The 25,961-nt window shown below is 34.6% G+C and overlaps 1 protein-coding gene across 3 annotated transcripts in view; it reads left to right on the top strand.

The window, feature by feature from the left end:
• Nucleotides 1-25,961, top strand: part of CEP128 (centrosomal protein 128) — a 109,848-nt gene that overhangs the window by 4,288 nt on the left and 79,599 nt on the right. For 2 of the 3 annotated variants that reach the window (XM_082760812.1, XM_082760813.1), the window contains exons 2-11: nt 120-280; nt 2,210-2,296; nt 2,741-2,867; nt 3,783-3,904; nt 5,922-6,013; nt 6,707-6,779; nt 14,143-14,259; nt 21,628-21,714; nt 23,149-23,223; nt 24,445-24,577. In XM_082760812.1, coding sequence (XP_082616938.1) covers nt 134-280; nt 2,210-2,296; nt 2,741-2,867; nt 3,783-3,904; nt 5,922-6,013; nt 6,707-6,779; nt 14,143-14,259; nt 21,628-21,714; nt 23,149-23,223; nt 24,445-24,577 — 1,060 coding nt within the window. In that variant the 5' untranslated portion in view covers nt 120-133. The remainder of the gene's footprint in view (nt 1-119; nt 281-2,209; nt 2,297-2,740; nt 2,868-3,782; nt 3,905-5,921; nt 6,014-6,706; nt 6,780-14,142; nt 14,260-21,627; nt 21,715-23,148; nt 23,224-24,444; nt 24,578-25,961) is intronic. The other variant, XM_082760814.1, reaches the window with a different exon arrangement.

Below are 25,961 nucleotides of genomic sequence, written 5' to 3'. Positions count from 1 at the left end.
TGATACGATTCTAATACAGTAGTCTGAGTAGTTTTGCTTTGGCAATGTTGTGCAAGTTGAATCTGTTCAGTAACAATCAGGATTTAACATTTGTTACCTTTTCTGGTCTTCCTACCTAGGTTTCAAGATACTAATGGCACACTCATCCAGTGATTCAGATGACTTTCTTAGGAGTCGAATAAGAAGGCAGCCACCTTTGAGGGCATCCCTCAACAGAACTCGGAACAATGGTGCTGAAGAAGTTACAGAGAAGATACATACTTTAGCAAGCACTTTACAGGTTGCTTACAAAATACAGTTTTAAAGTATATTTAGAGTATGTAAAATAGAGTCTAGTTTCCACTTCTGAAGTTTGGCAAAATACTGTAGTGCTGGGAAATGTTGCTTTCTGTGCAAACCAAAAGGGTTTATGAAACTGATCATATTGCCTCTGAGCTGAAAGTAGGTGGCTTGCTGTGGTCTGAGATAACAACTGTATGAAAGTGTAATAGAATATTCTTAGAAACAATGATGTGTTTGGCAATGGTGTTTATAAAACTAGCAAAATGAATAATGCAAAATTAACCTTTACAGATTGTTAGAAGAGGCATTGAATTTTGTAGTAGAAAACTCCAGCCCCCTCTTAACTGTCTTGTACTGTATAAAATTTCTAAGTTCTAACTAAAGAAAATATGTAGGTACTCTATTGCTCATAATAGAGCTTACAACTGAAATTATTTCTAGATGTGGCACAGCATTGTGAGAAGCAGTGTGTGTAAACTTATAATGGATTCATCCCTAAGTAGGAGAGCGTTCATCTGCTTCCTGCTTCTTCAGTGAAGGCAGCAGACAAGGCTTCTGAAACTGTTTTGTGTATAGGAGGAGACATTTTGCTCCCTTGACACCATTTGTCACTTCAAAATTCATTAACATTCTTCAGTATGGAAGAAAAAAAAAATCTGTATGGTGAAAATAACTGTTCTAGCTGATAGTTCTGAGGACTTAAAGGGCTTGTGCATTATCACTTGTGTTTAATTATTGTTTGGCCTGTATATATACACTGTGAGAAGAGAAAAATGCATATTCAATGGTTAATTTATATTTGAGAACTTTTTGTCTGGAAAATGATCATTAAGCTAGAAAGAGATGAGTTAATAAGAATGTAAACTGACAATATTTTTTTAAAAGGCACTCTTCAGAATTGTCCTGTTCTTGTCTAATCTCTTTCTAGCTGCTCTTCTAAGATTCTGATTTTAAGCTAATTGCTTATTTTGTACTGCTTTTTAGCAGATCTGCTACCTGATCCTGTTCATCTGGTCACAGGAGTGCTTGTATAGAGGAGGAGGAGGAGGAAAAAATATGTTGAAGGGAAGGGTAGGACTGTCACAGTCTGGTTTAAGGTGCCTTGAGCTGCTAAGAAATTGTGCTATATAAACTAAATGATGGAACTTGACCAAGGTGTTCCACAGTAAAGAATGCAATAAGTATGTTTTGACTTGGTCATCTTTAACCAGGCAGTCCTTTCCATTATTGTATAGCTTTTGTGGTTTATTACAGGCTGTGACAAATGCTGTACATGGCACAGACAAATGTAGTCTTGAGGGCTGAATAATCTTGCAGTGGCTTTTGGAGAGCATGTTAACATGGCCAGTTTTTTCCTCTTAAATCCTATTTAAGAGGCCTATTTCCTGCCATCAGAGGGATGTCACCTTACAGCCTTAATAATTTCTTATTTTTTTTCTTGAGGTGAATGTTTTAATGGGTGTCTTTAGAATATCTGCTGTAGCTCTGTTTTCGGTTGCCTGCTTGGTGAACTTCCTTACCTTTGCTCAATATGCTCATCTTCAAAAACTTGCTATTTCTCAGTTTACCTGCCCACAAAATAGAATTAAGTACTGTAAGATCTTTGGATAAAAATATTTTTCTGGAGAGTGGTTGAAAATGTACACACTTTTTGTCTGAACCTGAGTCCTCGCTTGCATATGTAGTGTTCAGTTTTGTTCCTTTAGCTGCACTGTACATCTTCGGATTCTGTCTACTTGACTAGGATTTGGAATTTTGGAATGCTAAGACCCTACAGAAAAAATACTTGTTTTATTAGTGTTTTATAAAATACATATATATATAATATATATATATATATATTCTTCATTTTATAAATGAAGAATAGTAAAGACAGCTGTTGGAAGTTTCTATTTTGACTTTTCTTCCTCAAACTTTTTTTTTTAAGGATACCAACAGAAATCTGAGACATGTTGACCATTTACTAGGACAATACAGAGAATACAACAAGGAACAAACGGAAGCAATAGCAACTGTGAGCAACTTTCAGTTTATCTTAACTTCTTACATCTTTTTTTTTTTTTCTTTTTTTTTTTTTTTTTTTTTTTACCTAATAGCATTCATAGCTGGAAACTTTGAAGCAATGCACAGAATATATCAAGAGTTAAGAAGACACGAACAGAAACTTTTCATATTTATTTGAACAGTATAAAACAAACTGTAGTAGTTTGTTATATAACTACACTAGCATTTTTTGTAGCTTTATTACTCTTCTATTTGGAGCTTATAAACCAGTTTATATTATAGTATGGTAGTATAGTATGAGATAAATAAGAAAAGCTGTTATTAATCCATAATGGCACTAGGCTAAAAAAGGGCTCTGATTTTCTTAATGACCATTTTTTCTGAAAAATATCTTGCATATGTGTTTTCGTATGTGTCTGTGTTCATATTTCAGTAAAATGTAATTTCTTTGCAGTTAAAAGAAACGCTGGAACAGTCTATAGGTCAGTTAAGGAGTCAAAGATTAAACCGAAGCTCTGGAATGAGAAGTGCTTCTCTCTCAAGCTTGTACCCTAGTGATCTGGATGGAGAAGCAGTTTCAGGTAAAATACTTAAGGTGCTTGAGTGTACTTAAATTATGTTGTATTGATATTATATTGAATGAAGAAATTGAAAATAAAAATGTATAAAGGTATTGGCATGAAGATATATCATGGATTATTTCAAAGAAATTCAGTTTAGAAATCTGTGACACCTGCATTAAGTTAAGCAGTTGTTTATTAGGTAAATGATTTCCATTGCATGTTTTGTTTTTTTCCTGCTGATATCTCAAGAGATCAAATGAAACATTGATACATGAAAACTGTCTTACCCACTTTATGATTTGTAGGTAAATGTAAGTCGAATCAAAAATGTTTTGCAGTTTCTGAAGCTTGCTTCACAGCAAAATGAAAACATGAATTTTAAATGCATAAGGTTATGGATATGTAGGTAAAATTGTATAAGGCTTAGTGGAAAAGGAAAAAACTAAACCAATGTATAATATACAGAAAAGTAGTTTTTTTTTCTTCTACATCTCTTAAATTTCATTATTTTGGAGGGCGGGAAAGGTGTATTTGAGAGGAATATTCTTTCCAGAAATAGCATTTAATATATTTTAGTAGAAAACTTTTTAAAGTTTTCTGTTTTTTTCTGGTGTAAAATCTGTGGCATAGTTTGAAACTGCAGTAGATCCAAATAGAGGAAAAAACATTGCTTGGGCAAATAAAATTTGAATAAAAAAGTCTACCTAATTCTTGGAGGAACAAAGGAAAGCTCCTTCTCTTTATTGCCCATCTCATATATCTAAATATTCAAAAATATTTCAACTATATGTCCATGCATTTTATGTACCTTTAGTAATTCTTTTGTTTATAACGTATTTCATATTGGCAAGATGAAACATGAGTTTTTCTCAAAGTAAAATTAAATGTTTCCTGTACAAAGCTTTGTCTTTCTTATTTATTTCTTTTATAAAGGGAACCGCCACTTCCTGCCTACTTCTCCTCTCAGGGATTATGGAGACTCACAGGACAGTAGACATCGAAGATCTAGATCTGCAAGTGTTCGATTCGTCAATGAGGCAGATAATTTGGACCAGGTAAGACCACTAATGGGAAGCTATTTCCCTACGCAAGCAATACGTGGTTACCAGGCTCTTTAATGTTAAATCAAATGATAAAACTAAGAATTTTACAGCTGTGAAGTGCCCTTTCAATGTTCTGTGCCACGTTTCATGACAGTCATCTATCATATCTATCAGTGTCAAAAAGTTTCATGCAAATTTATCTTTATAGATAAAAAGGTACAGATGGTAGTAATGTCAAAAGTTATGAAAATGATTTCTGTAACTTTTTGGGCAACATAGGAGACAGAAATAATATCTGAATATTTAATTAGCATTATGCATATGCTGAAATCTGGTGTAGCTATAGAGGGGATTGCTCTTTAGTTAATAGCACTGGATCTCACTGCTTTTGCCATTCACTTCAGTCTAGTCTGAACTGATCTGTAGTCAGCTAGTTCTTCATTTTAATTCTAAATCTGACCTGTGAGTAGGATAATTTAACTCAGTACTTCAGGCAATTGTTGTGGGTGTGAGAGGATGTGTATGGCATGGTTGATTTTCAGACCTCTCCAGTCATGTCTACCTGCAGACTCTTCAGAAAATATGAATTAACTACTTTAATGGTTTACATTAAGTGAAGGTGTAAATATATAGTTTTTTTTCTTATTTTTATGATGACTGCTAGTTTATTCCTTACCCTTGCTTTTCATTGAGTGAATATAGCTTTACTGGATCATCAGGTATTTTATAAAAAACAAACAAAAAAACACTACAGTGTTTTGAGGAATGTTGAACTCTCTAGAAATAGCCATTTGTTATGACCATAGGCAGAAATTGGGGCAGAGATAGAGTAGCACTACTCAAATAAAAAAAAAAAAAAGCTTCAGCTCTTTCTTATTTATATAACCACAGCCCCTTTCTTCTGTTCTGACTGCTTCTGGCGAAGGTAATTTTCTAGCGAAATGGATTTTTGACACATTTGAATCTTTGTCCTTCTCAAACTGATACATTCTGAAGATGTATTGTGTTTGTCAAAGCCTCCTAGACCAGGCTGAAATTCCTGGTCTGTCACACAGGGGAGAGGTTGATGCCTGTGCCTGAATATTGAGGGCAATCAGCTGGGCTGTGGAAGATTCAGTTTAAAGTCTTGCATATAGAACAAGGAGATGTTATAAGTGAGGGTTTTCCCAAACAGTGGCCCTAACCACTGAGCTGTTTACAGCACTCTGGTGCTTAAGCTGTTGCTTTTTTTTTTTTCCTCCCATGAAGGGTGGATGACCTATTACCTTTCTATTCTCTCTCTTAAAAGCTTTTACTATAATGACTATAATGTTATTATACACATTATATGACTATAATGTTAAGTCATTATAAACTATATAGTTTATAATGACTATAAACTAGTCTGCTAAATAAGGGAAACAGGAATCTAAATGTGACATTTTATTGAGGAAAATGGTGGTTTGTTTTTTTTTTCCAACTCTGGAAAAAACCTTTCTAAGATAGTATATAGAAATCTTGGGCAAAGTAAAATAGAATTCCTCAGTGCTTTGGTAGTTTCTGAAAACATCGTAGTGCTCTACTTGGTCACTTGCAATTTTACATGCTGTGCTTCTATAGTAGTTTACGTAGCTGAGCAGAACTTTGTCTCATTCATACTAGTATTTATTTAGTTTGTCCTGATGCCACCTGTTCAGATATTTCAATTTATCTTGTATTAAATTAAAAAGATGGTACAATGTAAAGTAACTGAAATGAACAAGGTCTGAAGAATAGAAAAAATATAGTCGGGAAACTTGTTTTAGCAAATCATGTACTGGAAATTAAACTGGATGAGCAAGTTTTGTGAAGAGCTGATAGAAACAGAAGCATACAGGCTTCATCCAGGCTGCTCTTCAATTCATGCAATTTTGTTATTTTCCAGATAAAAATAATCTGCTGCACTTCATTTAATATTTTCTTTTTAAAAGCGTGTATATATGTATTTTTGGAATATCACAGATAAAAGCATCCTTAAAATTTGGTGCAATTTCTGTACTTTAATTTACAGCTGCATTCTTTCCACCAGTCTCTTCGAGATCTCAGTAGTGAACAAGTTCGTCTAGGAGATGACATCAGTCGGGAGCTTTCAAGAAGAAACCGGTATAAACAGAATATAACTTCCATGTGAATAAATAATTCTTAAATTCCTGTGTTCTTTTGTATTAAAACAAAATAATGTTGGAGAGTGGTACAGGTGAAACCAGTACTATGAAAGGTTCATTACCCGTAATCTCATCCAATGTTTATATGTATAAATGATGCACACACATTGATTTGTATAGTATATGTGGCTACCTCCCTCTTTTTATATGTGGACAAAAAGACAGGGACTTGGGAATTTCTTTTACTAAAACTTTCCTTTATTTTTCTTGATACTGGAGTCTATTGAGGATAAGCTCTTATGCAGGCCATAATTTTTTTTTTTAGTATGTGCTGTCTCAACATACGGTGCTTTGTCTAATCACAGTAACAGGAATTAGTCTTCTAATTCCTAGTAAGAACTAGTCCTATTCAAAAGGATTGTGTTGACATGTTCATAATTTTATACTTGTTGACCTGATACCTAGTCTTTCTACTTAGATGCTCTGATGTCTTCACTAGAGGAATGGAAATGCTTTCTATAATGAATTTTCCACTTGAGGCTGGTCTCTAATTATGCTAGGGTTTTAGAAGCCGTAGAATGACTCGGAGTAACCTAAAAATCCATGAAATTGTTGCTGCTTAAAATTATCATAGTTGATATTTAGTTTTTGCACTGCAGAATATAAGTCTTACCTGTATTTTTCTGTGAAGGACTGATGCAGAAATGAGAAAAACTCTAGCAGAATTGTCTGAAAAGCTTACTGAGTCCCAAAGACGAGAAACGGTGAGTGTGAATAACATGAAAAGATTTCTATTTAATGGTCTATGCAGGATATGGGTTACTAGTATAATATATGTTTTGGTAATTAGTACTATGTATTGGTGTATATCTGAACAGGATTCTATCTAGGTTAGGATTGGTGATTGTTAACCTTCCATAATGAAATCAGCAAAACAAGTGCCTGTATCTCAGGTGCTTGTTTAAACTGAAAGTGAATGTTTTACAAATGTGTATATAGTGAAATTCTCTCTGAGAAATCATGTTTTTAGAGAAAACTGTTGTTTAACTTTGAACATTGGTGTGAACAGATAGCTTTTGAAATATACAAGTTAGTTTTTGCCATGTTGAAGAACTTCCATGATAACCATGGAATCTGAGTAATAATATTGATTCCTCTTCCTCCTTCTCTCCCTGTCCTTTTCAGTCCTTATCTGTGAAGCCTTTTGAAAGGGAAATGTCTCTTGTGGCTATAATTTTCTCTGGAGGCTCTGACAAATCAAAGGAGGAAGCGCAGCCATGATGAAGTCTCTTACTTTTTGCCTCTTGTATCTGCTGGAAGGAGATACTCTAGTCTATATCACTCAAATATGGAGGAGATCAGCTCTTGAGACGCAAGTCAAAGCAGTATTGCTGTAGGCACAAGGGAAGCTGAAAATCTAGTTAGGAGGTAAAAATCCTGCAGATAGGTCTTGACTTGAAGACTTGAGTCTATGCTTTATGTAAATGCTAATGTGATATCAGTAGCCATGCTAACATCTCAGAGCAAGTGTTATTTTCTCCTAGGTGGATCATCCTTCCCTAAAATTGCATGAATTGGTACTAAAGGACCTGGCAAGAGCTTTAGTGATGCATGTGTCACCGATATCAGTATTGTTGGCAAGGGCTGCTTCTTGGCACCAACAGACTTAGTAATTGTTTTTGTGTAAATTCCTGACTGTAGATGAAATAAGAGAGGGATTCAAGAGGCTGTGATCTCTCAAGACCAGTTATACACTTAACATGATAGAATCCATCAGTGGAAGACGACTTTCCTCTTCAGCTGTTGTAGAAGAATTTAACAGGCTGTCCTTGTTAGAATGTTAGCACTGTTTATATGGTAAGGAATTCTTTGATACTTACAGCTTCCTATGAGTGTTGTGTCCTGCTTCTCTACATACTTTTTTTTCCTCTGATGCACCAGGAAATAAGCAAGCTCTAAGTTTTAAGAAGGACAATTCACAAGAAAACAGCTGCTGCAGCTGTCTACGCCACAACTGTTCTGTGCTGTTGAATGAGAGAAACAAACCGTCCTCCTCAATCCTCTGGAATGCTGGCAACCACTGTATTTACATAAATGAAAGAAATAACTAGTTTTGGTTTGTGACCTCCTATAGCAGGATTTCAAGATTTGAAATTGGTTGCTACAATTTTATTCTGAGACAAGCAAAAGAGAGAACTGTAACAAAGAAGCCTTCAGTATTCTTCTTTGATATTCCTCTTACTGTTAAAAAGAAGTCTTCTATTTGTGAGAGAAACTATCATCCCATAAAGCTTTGAAAGCTGAAATGTTTAATGAAACACTTTTAATGAAGATAAGATTTCTGCAGTTGGCTGCAGTCACATGGTTTTCCTGGGTAGGACTAATACGACTTCAACAGGAATGTTCTACTCATTGCTGTTCATTAACTGTAGGAAGAACATGGGCAAAACAGAGGGAAAACCAGAAGGGTGGAGGATGGAGAAGGCAGGTCATTCATTTAGATCCCTCTTTTGAAGGTTAAAGCAATTGCTGTTGTTCAGTTTGCAGAAGGGTTATGCGGAAAGGAGAGACCTAGCCCTGTATGATGGAAGGTCAAAAAGTAAATGTCTAGGGAACAATACTAGGATACAAATGCATCTAACGATAGTTCTGTACGATACTACTTTACTTATTAGTTGTGTCTTTATTACTTCACTTCAGAGAGGTTGTTTATCATCTTCAATGTTACCATCTTTTTATTTGTATTCTATTTTAGGGGTTTTGACTGTAAATTGTCAATTTGAAATCTTGATAATTTGACAGAATGAGTTTGTAGCAGGAACATTTGTTTCAGCTTAGGGTCCTTAAGCCTTCATTTCTGTAGGGACTTGTAACCACATTCTTACAGCTGTACTGTTCAGAATGGTCAGTACTGTATGAAAACTGCTTATATATAAACTACAAAAATGTGATAATAAATGTCCAAGGTCTCTTCGATACAGTCAGTCTGAGTTACTTGCTTAGAATTTATTTATTAGAGGTTTATGATTTGAGAACCTTTTTGATGTTGAAGCTGACTGCTTTTTTCCCCCTATATTAGAGAGTTACACGACACAATGTGGTGGTTTTACTCAGGTGGGCAGCCGAGCTCCACCACAACCGCTCTCTCACTCCCCCTCTCCTCAAAGAGGAAGGGGGAGAAAATACAACACAGAGAGCTCGAGGTTTGAGATGAGAAAGGTTTAATTAGAGGGAAAGGGAATGGGGAGGAAAAAAAGAAACAACAGAAACAGTCAGTCCACGTGGAAGCACAGAGAAAGGGAAAAAAAAATTATTCTCTACTTCCCATCAACGAGCGGTGTTCGGCCATGTCCTGGGAAGCAGGGCCTCAAAACGTGTAGTGTCTGTTCAGGAGGAACAGCCCCCTCCCCCACGAGAGCCCCCCCTTTTATTGCTGAGTGTGACATCAGGTGTTATGGAATATCCCTTTGGTTGGTTTAGGTCAGCTGCCCCAGCAATGTCCCCTCCCCATCACTTGCCCACCCCCAGCCTGCTGGCTCTTGGGGGCTTGGGAGGAGTCCTGATGCTGTGCCAGCACTACACAGCAATAGACACAACACTGGAGTGATATCAGTGCTGTTCCAGGTACAAGTGCAGAGTACAGCACTGTGTGGGCTGCTGCAGGGAAAAGGTGACTCCAGCTCAGACAGACCCAACACACACAATCGATGCACATCAATGTTAACTTTAAAGGAAGCCTTTTCCAGTTTAGCATAAAAAAAAAAAAAAAAGATGACTGAGGTGGTGAGGCATAGCTGGATGCCTCTTTCAAATCAACCATTCCTTGTGACCGTATACTTGAGAATCTATGTACAGCTTTGGTAAAAAGGCTGTGGACTCTACAACTTCTGCTGTATTAAAATCTCTTATTTTTATCTAGAAATAGCTCAATAGATGATGGAACTCATAATTCTATGTTCTCCTCTTAGAGTATTCTCTAAGATGTTTCTAAGAGACAGTATCCTACACATCTGTTCTTTAACACTAATGGAAATCTTGGGATATGTTCTGAGATTTTTTTTCTTGAAACAAATTTGTATGTTTGAACTATACATTAGTTCAAACAGCTATAGAGGATGTCCATAAAGACCTATAAACAACTGAAAAAATGTTTATTTACGTTGTTTATATAAAGTATCCCTCTTTTTTTGTTGCCATCTCCTCATATAAAGGCTCATCCCAAATAACATAGAAAGCAACTGCTGCAAAGCACAGAGTTGTTCAAAGTAAGTAGATGCATAGTTGAGATGGTGCTGTTGGAAGGTTAGTGTAGGTTATGTCTGTGGAAAAAGACAGATGTCAAGTAAAACAAATCTCACATGGAGTTCATGTGGTTAAGATGTCCCAGAGAGACACAGTTACTTTTAGATAAGTAACTGTCCCTCAGAGGACCTGATGTAGAGATTTTTGGCCTTGCAAAGGTGACTGTTGTAAAATGCATTTCATGCATTAGTGTTTGCCATGAGGGGAATGTTTAACTCAATATTCAGAGTGAAATCTGTCAAAGGACTTTGTAATTTCTGTGTTTTTTATGACTTCTGCTTCAAGTCTGCATTGACAATAAAATAGATAATAACAAAAGCAACAAAGGTCTGTTGAAATAGATTTCAGCCAGTAGGACTTCTGCACCAGAAATAACAGTGGAAAGCTGAAAAACGGGGGAGAAATTCAAGAAGTAGGATACTGCTTTTTGTAAATTAGGCATCCAGCATCTTCTACAGAATTAAATTTAGCTACGACTTAAATGTTATCCTGGTTTTAAACAGGACATTCTTTTCTTTTTGCTTAATTGGTGATAGGAGAACTTTTTTGGTAGCCTAATCCATTTTCATAGATTTTGCTGCTACTTGAAAACCTAACACAGAGATAGAGCTCCTAGTGTCATGATTATTGTTCAGGTAGGCTGTGTTGCTGAAAATACATCCTTCAATCATGTTCTAATATGCACTGAATGCAATAATTTAGTTTTAGCATTTCATGTCATTATGTAGAACCTCCATGTTCCTTGTTACTGTACTTCAGTGAATCACTTGTCTGCACTACGGCTTTTAATCTGGGGACAAGATGTGTACTGTTCAGGTAGGAATGTTGTCCTGAATAAGGGTCATTTAGGATAGAGGAAGAGAAGTGAATTTTAGTCTCTTCTTCATATACAACTTACTGCTTACTTGCCTACTGCTTCTAATATTTCTTTTGTTGTTATCGCTCTTGTTGCATGTCACAGGTTCTGTGACAATCCAAGGAAGATCAGAGAAGCTACAAAATCAGGAAACACAGTTCTCATGGAAGATAATGTCTAAACCTGTAGATGGGTAACTGTCATGTTGGGGGAACTACATTTTTAGGTAGCATATTAACTACTTTGTAGAGCAAATAAACACAAACTATTCCAGAAGAAAAGCAGTTATTTGTTATAAACCACGTCCTGTGTGTGGCTTTTAATCTATGAAAGACTCGCTTTGTAACAATCACCAAAACAACAAACATAAGCTTGGCACCTCTACCATAGCAAAAAAAAAAAAAAAAAAAAAAAAAAAAGTAAGCTTTTTACAATAACATCTGATTTCTAAAAGGGAGTTGCACAAAAATGAGGAAGCTTATTTGAATAATGTCGGGCAATGAGGAAGGTAAAATAGTTCAAGACAATGTAGAAGAAATTGGAATACACTACAGTAAGGACTTTAATGCCTTAGGAGATCTGAAGGTGATCAAAAGATACCTGATGGGACTATACAAGGTAAAAGGAAGTCCTTCCAGAAGTTATAGCCAAATGATAGAAGTGGAAAGGTTAGATAAACTTCATCAGCTAAATATAAAAATGGAGTAAGGTAGGTTAAAAATAGTTTGATGAAGAGGTTCCAAAGTTACACACACTGATAAACCCTGTTTAATGCCATAGTGTCACTAGGAGAAAATATGATTAAATGAGAAACAACGTTCAGAAAAGAAAACACCTGTGGAGAGGATGGGAGGCAGAATCTGTTCCTTGTTTTGCATCCATTTTTACCAGAGAGGCTTCTGGAAAGTTCCAGTGTAGAAACACATAAAAAGATTGGTGTTGGATCTGGAGGGACCTGTGCTTGGACTTCAGCTGTTCCATAGTGTAAATGATAATTAGTTTGGAAAATATGGTGATATGTGACCCAGTTTGTGGTATTGTGGTGGTGCTAAATTTTCCAAAACAGAAAACGTAAATTTACTGCTTTCCAGAAAGTCTTATTACTAAGCATGGCTAGGACATGAATGTGACATAGCAGCTGTCACAGAGAATGCAGAGGAAGTTGCTAATGATAGTACTTGGTTCTTTTGCACTATTACAAGATACAACATAATAAACCTGATCTGCTGTGGACTTCTGTGCTCTCTGCCTTCTTTGCCTAGTCTCCTCCCTGACTACTTGTGCAACCCTACAAAAACTTATGTTGTATCCTAGCTATGTAAATCCTTGTACAAGAACTCCTATGTTTTTCCCATGTTAAGCTTCATCACCATACTAGCCCTCCTAAATGCCACGTTGCTTTCTTTCCATAACGCTGACTTCCCCACTACCTTTAATTCCTTATGCTACCAACATATGTATTTTTTAAATACTAAATAGCCTAATACTTCATTTCAGATTTTTTTAAAACTTTATTTCAGGTGTATTTAAAGTACACAAATGACAACTGTGACTGTCATTCCCTAATTTTCTGCGGAGATGCAACAAGTTTAATGATAGTGTTATTTTTTGTTACTGTTAGATAGAATCATTGTTAGCTGTATTTTGTGAATTATTAGAAGTAACAATAAGTAGTAGTTTTCACAATAGAAATGCATGTGTTGTGACATGATCATTATTTTTATGCATTAGTTTACAGTAATTACTCTAATTATGGCTGCAGAGCGTTCATAACTTACATGAAAGAACATGATTTGATGAAGTACATTTTTTAACATCTCATGATGGTTTTAAGAGAAAATAGAAAATTCCAAGTTGTGAGCTGACTACTCACCTGGCTGTGCAAACAAGGAACCTTTTCAACGCACCACTTTTTGTTATAAAGACAAAATGACTGTTTCATTCTTTTAAACCTAATGTTTTATGGTACTCATGAAGTATGAATGTGTCCATAATTATGTATCTGTTGCTACACAACTGTGTTGTTCCTGTTAAAATTCTATATCCATACACATGCATATATCCTAGTAAAAGCATGCTTATTGGTGAAAGTAGATATGAGAACTTGCTCCCCTCCACATACATCAGAAACTTGTAGTTGTACAAGTCTTTTAAATCTTTGTTTTATCTAGATACCGTTTAGTAATTTGGTAATACTGCTTTCTAGTGACTCCTTAAAGCTGTTAGTTTTGAAGTAGGGAGGATACTAATACATAAGTATTTTCCTTGCTGGTCTGTAACTTCAACGATGTAAATTTAATTTGCTGCCCACAAGAGGGTGCTCTCTGCTAGTAGCTAGAAATGCAAAAATAAAGTAGTTCTGGGTGTAGTTTAAAGTTGAATTATTGTACCTGTAATCCAGATTGCTTTAGCAATTGACTGGTGTTACTTATATTAGTTTGAATACGATTTGAAAAAATATTGGGGAAAAGTCTTATTGATGTAAATATTTTGTGCTATTACAGTCATTCTCATACTTGTCAGTCATGGATTTCTGCGTATGAAGGAGGCGAATGGTGGTCTGTTTTATAGACAGGAGATGTGAAGGAAGTGGCTCTCCAGAGATTAACCAGACCAGTGGCAGAGAAGCCAAGATTTTTATATTGCAGCCTCAGCTTAGCCTGTACCAAACTTGATATATTTAGCACTTGATCAGAACCACCACTGTAAAGAAAAATATCATAGATGTAAAGGAAGATATTGCTAACAAAATAGCAGGCCATTTCCTTGCTTGAGTACTCAGTGTTATAAATCTGGTTATTTTCTATACCATTCTAAATCTTCACAAAATACAAGTTGTTTTGTTTTTCTTTCTTTCTGTCCCATACTTTTTAATATTTTCTCAATTTCTCAGTATGTGGTAAAATAAGTTTCTCAGTATGTGGTAAAAATGCGCCCTAACTTCCTGCAGGTTGTTTTTCCTTTTGAAGGTGTCAGCCCGGGTAGAAAGAAGACTACAGGAGATAGAACAAGAAATGCATGCTGAAAGACAGCTTGTAGAAAGGCGCCAGGACCAACTGGGACAGATGTCTATTCAATTACAAGAGGTATGCAAATGAAAACTTCCTGTATATGTATAATTAAATTAGGATCTTGCTGTGTTTGTGACCCTGTACCTGTCAAACTGGCAAAAGTGCTCATATTTTTGGCAGGTTCTTTTAACTGTATCCAACCCACTTCCTCTTGATTTGATGACCAGATAATAACAAGTAGTCTCTGTTATTTGTGGTGCTGCTCTCAATCATGATACTGATTTAGACTTTTTTGGTAACTGGCACAAACATTATTTGAAAGAAAAGCAAATTAGACCATGTTAGGCCTTACCTTTTGGAAAACACTCTTTTTGAGAACAAAATAATAGGAATTCTGTATATGTTGCCTCTGTGTACTAGCATCCCAAGAGATATTTGTGTGAGAGTTTTGTTAAGAAATTTACTTTTGTTATTGAAAGTAAATTATACAAGAAATAGGAATATGAGAGTTTCTAAGGAGACAAAAGGTTTAGAACTGGTCTAATCTTGAATTTAAAACAAGCAGAGGAAAAAACGGTAGCAACAGAACAGGCTAAGAATTTGAGTTCTTGAGCTGTATTTTTGGACTATTTAATTTTTTTCTTTGAGTGCAGTGATACAGATGAATAGATTCAGTATGGCAAACTAAATAGAATGAATAATATAACTTGTTACTATGAAGCATTTAACATTTATGAATAGTTTTATAAGGTTGTCAACAATGTATTTTTTAAGTTGAATACTAGCTGACTTTTTGCGAATTTGTTCATTGCTTGCATCAGTGTAATTGTTTGATGTATTGTGCTAAAGTGTTTGTCTATTTCTCTGTATTATAGAAATATTAAATTTACCATTAGAGATCTTCTCAGTTTACGCTATTTCTCACAATTTTTATATATCCTATATTTAAATAGGCAGTCTTTGCAAAGCTGCCAGCTTACAAGGTAACTATTCAGCAACAACAACAAAAATTCCTTGTAAGAAATGTTAGATTTTTGTGTGTAATATATGTTGTCATTTTACCTTTTTCTTACTTATTACCCATTACTTAACAGTAGCATTTGCCATAAAGATTGCTTGATAGACAAGTTTCAAGACCAGAGATTCTCAGAGAATCCAGTGTAGAAGTTTACTTATTTCTTGACTGCTTTACACTGTGCATTTGTTAGACTTCATTGTACATTAAGAACAGCAACTTAACACAATAGATGTTGCTGATTTTCTCTTTTATTGTGACATTTGTCATTTGATACTTCTTTGAAACTCAGCTATTGCAGATGCTCTTCTCAAGTTTGCAAGTCTCATTAGTGCATTCCTTTGACCTCTCATGGGATGTACAGAATATCGAGGACCAGCTACTTAAAAATGTAGATCTCTTCACTTTTTTTTTTTATTTTTATTTTTTTTTACATTAATATGACTCTGTACTCACTCAGTTTCCTAGGGGGACATTGTAGGTGAAAATATTCTTAACGAACACAATCCACACAGGGAGAGGCTTGCTCCCTAGCTTCTTCTGCAGCTTGACCTTTTGAGCAGCTGTGCCTCTTCTGCCTTCCATTTGGCCTGAATTATCAGGAGTATTAGAACCAAGCAGCCAAGGTGCTTTCCAAATAAGTGAGGAATGTTCTTCACTAATGAAACATGAATGCATTTAGGGATAAAACATGGAACCCAAGCCAGTAAACTGTAAAGATCTGTTCTGGTCCACTGGAAGAAGGCTTGGAGATGGTGGTAACAATTTAGATTTCATTGTCCTAACATTTTTAATGGTGTTCATCTTCGATAATAACACTAACCTGGATAGTGGTGGTCTTGGAATGTTTTTGGTCCCCACTCTTAATGGTGCATGTATTCAGCCATGTAAATGTGTGAGCAGTTGCTTGAGAACTGAATGTTGTTAATCACTGTATTGTTAGAAACAGTTTAATAGGATTGAACTCGCATTGTTGTGTGTACTTTTGCATATACCCTAGTGAGAATAAAGCAAATAGCTAAATATTTTACTGAAGTTATTTGTGTGAAGCATGTCTCTACATCATTGTAAAAAGGAGGTTTTTACTTTGTTATTCTTTTTCTTGCCCTTTGTACTTTGAATTACGAGTTAGATGGACTGTTAACTCTGTCAGTGGCCTCAGTCTTGTGGTGACCATTGCATGGATTTAATGCTCTATTAAAGTCTCTTTCTGTCCTTTTTTATTTCTCCAAGATTCTTCCCAAGTAACATTACTGGAAGGAGGATGGGGTTTGGACTGAGTTCTGAAATCCTGTCATTCAATATGGCCTGGATAATTTACAAAGAAATGCTATTTAAAGCATTTGTGGCTATTTAATGAAACATTTTTTTCATTAGCTTTCCTGTTATTACATTTCAAACCCAACGAAATCAAATTTAAGTTTTGGATTTGATCAGCAGTTGTTTTAATTAAGAAATCTTGTGAGACTTAAGAGTCCTTATCTCTAGGGAAAGTGCAGTGTCCATAACTGACCACTACTTGTCAGTATTTTACCACCTTAAGAGTCATCTTCCTAAATCTCAGTTATTTAATTATATATTCTCAGGATCTAACTGAACATGATGATACATGTGTTTCTTTTTCTCTTTGTCTGATTTGTCTTTGCTTTTCTCTTGATGTGCAAACTTTTAAATTTTATTTCATTATCATCATCATCATGGTCTGATCATTAACCAAGATGATATCTGGTTATAAACTGACTATAAAGAAAGCTTGGCATATAATTTTTGCATTTTTAGTATCTAAATCTGTGTTTTTTTGAATCTGCATTCAATATGTGCTGTGTGTAGGTGGATACAAATTTTTTATCTTGAGTTGATGTGTATTCTAGGTGTGCTTAAATGCTATTTATAAAGAAAATCTTAAATTAGTGCAAGTCATGCATCTTAACTTTCTTCTATGTTTCCCTGATAGAAACTCTTCTGTTTTGAAAGGAGAACAAATATGTTCATCTTGTCAGTACCACTGAGATGTATATATGGATCACTTTAACAAAGTACATTTGTTGTCTAAATTAAGATTACTTTGAGATTCTTCAGTGCTTTGTTTTGAATATAAAGATACCATCCACTTTGTACTGTTTGTTTGCATATATGGTTCCATTTTCTAAAACAAATATAATTCTTAAAAAAGTAGCCTTTAAACAGCTTTTATATGCAAAGAGTGTTCTGGATGGCTTCAATAATTCCTATGCTCGGCTTTCTGGATTTTGGTAAAATGAGGTAGTGTTCGTGCTTTGCTCACTTTAGCAGAACAGTATCATATTTATAAAACATTTTTGAACACACTGGCTGTATTAAGGCAGTGACTATGAGTATGTCTTAAGCTAATAACTTATTCATTTCCTAGTGCAACTGGATACTTAGATCTCTTTGCCTCTCACTGCACGTACTTACTGTGAAGTGCAAGATGCTGGCAAACTTTAAACAGAGGGTGGGGTAGACTGGTCAAAAATGTTATTGAAAAATTCTCTTTTTGCATGACCTTCTCTGTGATCCTTTTAGACAAACATAAACTTGATCTGTGCTCTGAGACATCTGGATGTTTTAATGCATCATTGATACTTGCCCCTTGACTCTGTGTTATGCCAACTATGGCTAGTGGGTTTTGTTTTAATTGTAGTTTGTCTGGCTTGCATCTCTGCATTAGAACACAAGCAGGTTTCATACATATGTCACTGAATTATCTAGGCAGTCTGTCTTTAAATGCAGTGCATTTAAGGAAGCAGTAACATGGACTGCTAATGTGGCAGGTTAGAGAAAAAAATCAGATTAGGATGAGGTACATTTTTGTTTTATTTTAAAACATGGCTCAAGGTTGATCTTTTTGCATATTTCAGTTAGTATCAATCATTTTCAATGATCAGTCTCACTTTGAAAAAGATTTCAATTTGTGGTCTGTGCACTACCTTCAAATCTATTTTTATGTGAACAACAAAAAGCTAAGAAGTTAGTAGGCTCAAATATCAGTAAAAGTTATTTCTGTATGTTGCAAATGATTGAGAACTTTTGTTACAGAGGCTTCTGCACAGTTTTCTCCGTATATAAGAGGAAAAGTTCTACACAATAGGGAATAAATGCTTTTCTTATTAAAATTAGGAAGTTTGATGTATGGATGAGGTAAAGTGAGCTGGGGTACACCATGTATATTGATATTCTGATTCTATTTTGTGCTAGTAAAGTCTGTAAAAACACCTTAAGAATTGCTCCCCTGGGTCAAATCATAAGTTTGTCTAGCCTGTCAGAGATAATAGTCTGTTTCTAACTGTCTGAGCAGGACGTAGAACATCTAGCTGGCCCATCCTGAAATCACACAATGAAGATGTCTCTATGTGCATGTTCTCTGCTTTCTTGTGGCCTCCAACCTGCCTGCTGCCTCCAGGGCCTCACCAAGTTACACAAACTCCTTGTCAGCCATCTGCTAGGCAGCCTGGATATTAGTGTCTTCAAGAAGAGGATCTTGATGGGAGAATCTAGGGGACTGTAGACCAGTTTCCATTCTTTGGTGCTTCAGTGTTTCCAGGTAGAGGTCCCCTGAGCCATGCCTGCCTGCTTTTTGGAAGCCATCACGCAGGAGTGTATTGGAATGGGATGCTGAGTACAGCAGTTCCTAGTTCCCATTTTTGACCCTTTGACTCCCCCAAACTATGGAAATAACAAATGAAATAAAATCAGTTGACTCTTTACGTGGCATTTTTATTTTTATTTTTATTTTACCCTTCCTTTCCCAATAGAATCCTTTCACAGACAAATCTTTAATGGAGAAAAAGAAGAGTGACAAAAGCCAGTTAATAATTATTTAAAAGGGAACACAACAAGGAGGGCAAAATTAAACTTTTACCTATGTAATTTCTCAACCATTATTAAGATCTACTGCTTGTCTAGTTCCAGATGACCAAATATTTTTTTCTTAATGACATATTGATTGCTTAACTGATGGCCTATCTAGCACCTAGTGGAAAAACTTGTATTTCACAGCTGAAGCAGTACATGTTTGATATATTTAATGTTATTGTAAAACCACATTCTTTTTATAGTATTTTAACTGATATATATGAGCTGTTTTATTAATGAAATTGTTATGGGCTTTTAAAACTATATACAGAAAATAGAAGTGAATGTCATTTGCTTAGTGTCTGTGATATGAAAGACTGCCTTTTTATTTGATGTTATTTATACTTAATAGTCTAAATATCATTCAGTGATCATGGTAAGTTGAAATGACATTGATTTCTGTGGTTTATTCAATGAATTTGGATGTACTGCTGGTAGTGAGACAAACTTTTTGCCTTCAGTAGGGACATCTTTGAAAGTTTTCCTAGTGTTTCTAATTCCAACTCAGTTAAAGCTTAATTTTCATTAAACTGAATTTAAATTTCTTTATGCTGACTTCCATAACAAAATCTGCATATGATAATATATATATATGTATATTTTACAATTAATTACTAATTCAGTACCAAAAATAAGGTTGGCATACAGTTGACTTTTTATAACAAAGCTTCTAATTCTGCTGAAAAATGAAGCTGAATTGCAGTTAGAGTATATATACATCCCTAGTAGACCGAACTAGTACCTCTAGTTACTTAAAACAATGATTTTGTGTGCAGTAATGACATTAGCTGAAGTGTTGATCTTGGGTTTGTTTATTTGTTTTTTACCCCTATAGTTTAGCTTTTTTTTTGGGGGGGGGGGGGGGCGGGTTCTTCATAGAGTCTTTTTGAGTGAAATGGGTGCATCCAGTTTGTGTGCAGTGTTGAGTTATATAGGTTAACTGATAAGATAGATTTTGAATCTGTACTGAGTAGTTAGAGAAATACCTTAAATATGTTACAGTCTTGCAGTATCTGATTATGAATCAGTAAGACAAAAGCCTAATTCTTTATGTAGCATAATATTTTCAGTGGCATAGTTATAATAAATAGCTTCCACAATCTCAGTTTCTAGTATAAACTGTTCAGGCAGGAGAGGAAGCCAAAATATACTGAAACCCTTATGTTTTATGAGATGAGGATATAAGGCTGTATAGACATCCATTTATTTTTCTCCACAAAGCTACTTATAAAAGCAAAACTTCTACAGCTGAATTTTTGATCAAGTGAAAACCTTCCTCAGTTTTCAGTGAAGAGAAAATGTTAAAAAATTGAATGATATTGTACTAATGACAGGGAAGAGTTTCAGAGATATCTGTTTAAGGATATACTCCTATAAAATGAAAATAAAATGCTGCTCAGAAAGAACAGACTGGAAAAAAGGCATTTTGTTCTGGACAGGCTATGTTATGTGTTTTTGTTGTTTGGTTGCAGTTTTAGCAAGTAATGGTGGAAAGGCCAGGTGTACTTATGCTATGTGATACTGGATGAAAATCAAAGGTCTGAAGATCTCTAATGAAAGTGTGAATGAAATGCTAGTGTGAAAACTGCTTGGTGATGTTGACAGCAAAGAAATGTGTGACACAATTTCTCAAATTCAGAGCAAATTATGTCAGCATAGCTAGTGATGTCATCTTGTGTTTCTACCTGGTATTTATGATAAGCCAATGGCATCGTTATGGCTTGGGATGCTCAAGCTTGGGTTATTTAGGTTGCAAGTCTCATGTGTCATTAATATCTTTGATATCTGCTGCGTTCCTTTTCAAGTTATGGTATATGCTCAGCAAAAATGTTGGTTTAAAGAAGGAAGAGGTTTCAAAATTGGTGTTCAAGGCAACTTTATTTTTATAAGATGCTTTAGAAAATGTATGTAGCTAGTTTTAGACTCTTTAGTCAGAAAGAGACAGGAAAAGTCCCTGTGGTTGGTTGGTTTATTTATTTATTTTTGAAGTAAGGCATGACAGTGGCAGTAGCTTTAGATCAGGAATGTTTCAGTTAATCCTGTCTTAACAATGCACATCTAAGCATTTGTCAAGATTCAGATAAAATTAACTTCCTTTTTTTGGCTTCTAACACAACTTTATAGTAGTGTTTTCCTTACTGCAGTATGTTGTATTACATGTGACTGCATATTTTATGTTAGAGAATATATTCTCCTTATCTGAGATGTTCACAGTTTATCTGTAGGGATTCTCTTCAGCTTCTCAGTCCTTCATCTCACAATGTTTAGGGTCAGTCTTGAGCATCTGTGAATCTATACATCGGAAGGATGTTAATGCTAATTTTGACTTTGTATTTGGCCCAGTTCTGTGCATGGGTGTGTTTATGCATGGACTTATATTTATCTTTTCATAACAATGTACATTGGCTTCACCTAGAAATATTAGACAAAGTCAGAAAGCACTTGTGTAGATCTCTTCTTATACATGTGAGTAGATTCTTTTCTTTTAACATGCTTATAAGGAAGACTTCTGTAACTTCCGTAATGAAGTTCACATTATATTTTTCACTTTAAAGGCTCTAAAGAAACGAGATGCTAAAGCAGCTGAAACAGAAGAGCTCATGAAAAGTAAACTCGAGAAATATGAAAGTGAAAAGAACCGAGTAAGTCTTAATTTTATTTTTTATGTAAAGCTATGTTATATGTTGTAGTATATGCTTCCTCTTTCAGAGAAAGCAGCAGGATAAAACTTTCTTTCATCTTTAAGATGACTTGGTCGTTTTTGTTGTATCAGTTACACAGTGAATGCAACTATATTGAACTTGTCTTTCCTACAAAGCTTTTTAGTTACATTGTGTTTTTTCTAAAAAGTACTCCATCCTGACAGATAAATAAATTTATAACTTGTAGATTATCCTTGATTTCTTTTTTGATTTGTTGTTGAAAAGACAAATAGATGCAGTCTGCTGTCATGTATTTATGGCAGCTCAAAGGTACAGCTTTTCTTCATCCCAGCAGTTAATGTGTGTTTAATTATTTTGAAACCTGGTGAATATTAAGCGCTCTTTTTACTGACCTATCTGTTGACATATTGCTTTCATCCTGTTTGTAGGAAACAAAATTCATTATATTTCTGTCCCTGCAGATTGCTAGTGCAATGTTGCACTTTTGCTGGCTTTTTTGTCCACTTAGCTTAACCTTTTTGTCAATACTTCCAAAGTCTATGCTAAAGCTATTATTCTAAACAATCTATGTATTGTTACCCTCTTCATTCCATTACTTCTAGTCCTATTTATTTTGCCTGTTTGCCAGCCTCTTAGTAATCACAAAAAGGATGTTATCTCTGCAATAACAATTTCCGCTTTCAAAACTATTTTTATTTCTATGTGCATCTTTGCAATCTTTGAGCTATTTGTGGCAGAACTCACAAAATATTTCATAACTTTTTTTGTTTTTGGAAATGGTAATCAGTTTGACTACTTCTGTTTACATGCTTTTAAATTCCCTTGATAGTATATTTTGGGGAAAATTCTAATTGTCTGGAAGTCCTGACACGTCAATTTTTCAGTCGTCTTGTTTCCAGAATAATTGTAATATCTTTTTGCACAACATGGAGAAACAATTTACTACTTACCACTTGTATCAATAAGTGTCAACTTTAACATTTTTATGAATGAACTGTATAACAAAGGCTTCAAATGTGAACTCATTCTCAATTTTTATCTGAATTTGAATGCATGGCACAAACCCTGGAACAATTTTTAAAAGTTTATTTTATTTAACCTAGTAAAAAGTTGCTTTCATGCTTTTTTGTTTTATTTTGAATATATACACCACTTCACGTGTTATAGAAAAGTATATAAAAATTATAGACTAAGTTAAATTTTCATCGTCTAATTTAAATAAATATAGCAGAGATTCAGTACAAGTGAAAGCTTCCTTTAGAGTTTTGGACAAATTGAAATATGGTGAATATTATATCTTAATTTAAATAGCTGCTTACACTGATTAATTTGCACCAGAAGTAATTAGGTAAAGTATATTTTTTTCTATTGATGCATACTTCAATTTTCTTCATAATTTTTCTGTAATGAAAGCTTGAGCAAGAATTGGAGCAGTCCCGGAAAAAGTTGAATCATTCAGAAGGCAGTAGAGAAGCTCTTTTGCATCAGGTAACTGCTTTGGGGTGGTGGAAATCCTAAAGCTTTTGTATTTGGCTATGTCGTAGTCTTTTTGATTAATCTTCCTTTCTCATATTCTGATAACATTGCTTTGGGAAGGAGATACAGAGAAAAAGATTTGAGTCTAAAAGAGACTGAGACTGATTGCTCTTGATACTTTTTCTCTTTTCCAAACCTTCTTGCATATATGTTCATGTATTAATAATAAGAACAGTAGTAGCAGTTATGGTACTTCTTACATACATAAACACATTATTTGTAACTACCCTTCAGAGTATGCTTAAAAACAACTTCTGTATTAGTAATTATTATTATACAAATTGCATAACTTCAGATAAACCAGTGACATAGATGTATTGTGTGCATATGAGGGGGAGACAAACATTGGGAAAGCAATCAAAAATGTATTCTAAACAATACCTACTAATGTACATATGACTGAATTTAGAAGATGAAGGAACCTGGATTATAGCATTAGAAAAATGTCCTTTTTCCTAAATGTCTCTAGCCCATCCTTCTTTCAGAGGAGCTGAAGAAGAATACATGTATTGAGATAGGTAGGGAAGGAACAATTTGTGTACTTATCTGTTAGAAATAGTTGTTTCACTTGTGCATTTAGAAAAAAATTGAGATGGCTATATTACTGTTTTGAATTTAACTCATTGTGCATGACATACATACTGTAACACATATGGGTAATACGAGTTATTTTCCTTCAATTCATGCTAAATCATGTCTGTTTCCTTTATTTTCCCATATGCAATGTCATTGTTGCAAGCATTAGGCTATATATAATAAAAAATAAATATGTAACCCCCTGTATGTTTCTTGAGAATATCAATAATGTATATTTAATGAGCAGAATTTACATAAAGTATATTACTCTTGATATAGATATCTTCACTAACAGTGTAGAAAGTCAACTGAAACACATATAAAATGGTATTACTTTTTTTAATCTAAAGAAATTGATGCTCAGCCATGGTCAACATAAAAGACGAAAATCATTCCTTTTGATTTGAATAAACACTTTCTGGCCAATAACTAGGAACTACCTCATTTGTCTATCGTTTACCATCTGCAGCACTCTTGAAATTTCTAAATATTACTTGTACAGTCCCTTTTTTTCTTTTACAATTTAATAAAAATATCTTATTTAGTCCTTCACTCTTATTTTTTGTTAAACATTTGATACTTCTACATGTGTTTTAGATTGAAGATCTTCGTTCGCAACTTTTGAGAGCAGAAGAAGATCGTGTAGAGTTGCAACATCAAATTTCACGTGTTGCTATGCACCGCCAGAGCTCCCAGGATGTGCAAGAAGATGAAAGGAGAATTAGAACAGGTACAGCTCTCAAATTTTGCACTAGATGCCTACAAATTAGTTGACCTGGACATTAATTCTGTCATTGAAGTTCCAGTTCCTTTACTGTTTCAACTAAAACAGCTGATGAAGTTCTCAGCTTTAAGTTAATAAGTACTGGTGACTGGGTATTTAACAAATAAATATCAATGACAGTTAAAATTTAGGATGAAATACCTTGATTTCTGTGGTTAAAACAAATGAAGTGTATTACAGAAAATTAAAGGAAAGTGGATGGTATGTTTACACTATTTCTATTTACGAATTTTTCTGAAATTGTACTTTTCAGTCCATTTGCAGTTTAAATCCTGTCATCTTGAAAATCATAACAAGTCCATTATGTAGCTGGTTATAGACAAGCTGCTGAACTTCTGGTAGAATTTCTAATGAGTAACAGCATATTCCAGAGTATTTATAAATACAGTCTAGTATTATTCAGTCCAGGGCTTCTAATTGCAGTTTGAGAATTTTGGAGATGGAACCATGATACTTAGAAGAAAAAAGCATTTAAAAATTTCAACATGTAGTTGTGAATTAATTTATAGCTTTAGTGAGGACTATATTATTAGATATCTATCTGTATTTAAACTTTTCAAAATGTAATCAAAATGCATTGGAGAATGTCTTTTTTTTGTCTTTCTCTTCATTAACAAGGAAATGGAGTCAGGATTCCTCTATCATCTTGAGTAGCACTAGTACAGTGTCTTAGTGGTTTAATTGGTTTGGTTAATGACTTCAGCTATTGAATTATCTTGATTATTAAAACAGGACTTTGACTCCCTTTTTTAACAAATCTCATACAGAGTCCTGGAAAATGGTATGTGGCTTATGTTCAGAGTTTTAATACAGGATAGTCATTTTAGTAGCTTCTGTTCAGTCACTTGGATGTTAGTGTATCTGCTTAAAAGGAAATTTATTTGCAACTGTTTTTCTTGTTTAGCTTGTCTTGAAAGCATATTTTATTTTTCCATTTCTTTTATAAGAAGTACTGTGTAAAAGCAAGAAAAAATATGTACTTGGAGTTATTAAGAGACACACACACAAGAAATGAAAATTAAAGCAATTGTTTTTCCTTACTGCATTATTTCTCTTTCTTCAAAGATGCATGCAAAGAATACAGACTGATTTATTTTTTTTTGGCCTCCTTTAGCCATAAACAACTACTAACCTTTGAATTTCTGGCTGAGGATATTTACAGCTTATTCTCATCAGGAATGTCTTTTGTAGTGTTGGAACATATAATTCACAGATAGTAACACCTCCTCACTTGGAAGTCACACTGATGGGATAAAACCTTGGCCTTGAAATTTGTGGAAAATTTTCATTTGCACCTGAACTTCCCCAGTAGTTTCTTCCTTTTTTTTTT

The sequence above is a fragment of the Aythya marila genome (assembly GCF_965140915.1).
Source record: "Aythya marila genome assembly, chromosome: 5".
In the NCBI taxonomy this organism is placed as follows: domain Eukaryota; kingdom Metazoa; phylum Chordata; class Aves; order Anseriformes; family Anatidae; genus Aythya; species Aythya marila.
Note: the sequence above shows the minus strand (reverse complement) of the source record. Positions and strands in the feature narration are given on the sequence as shown.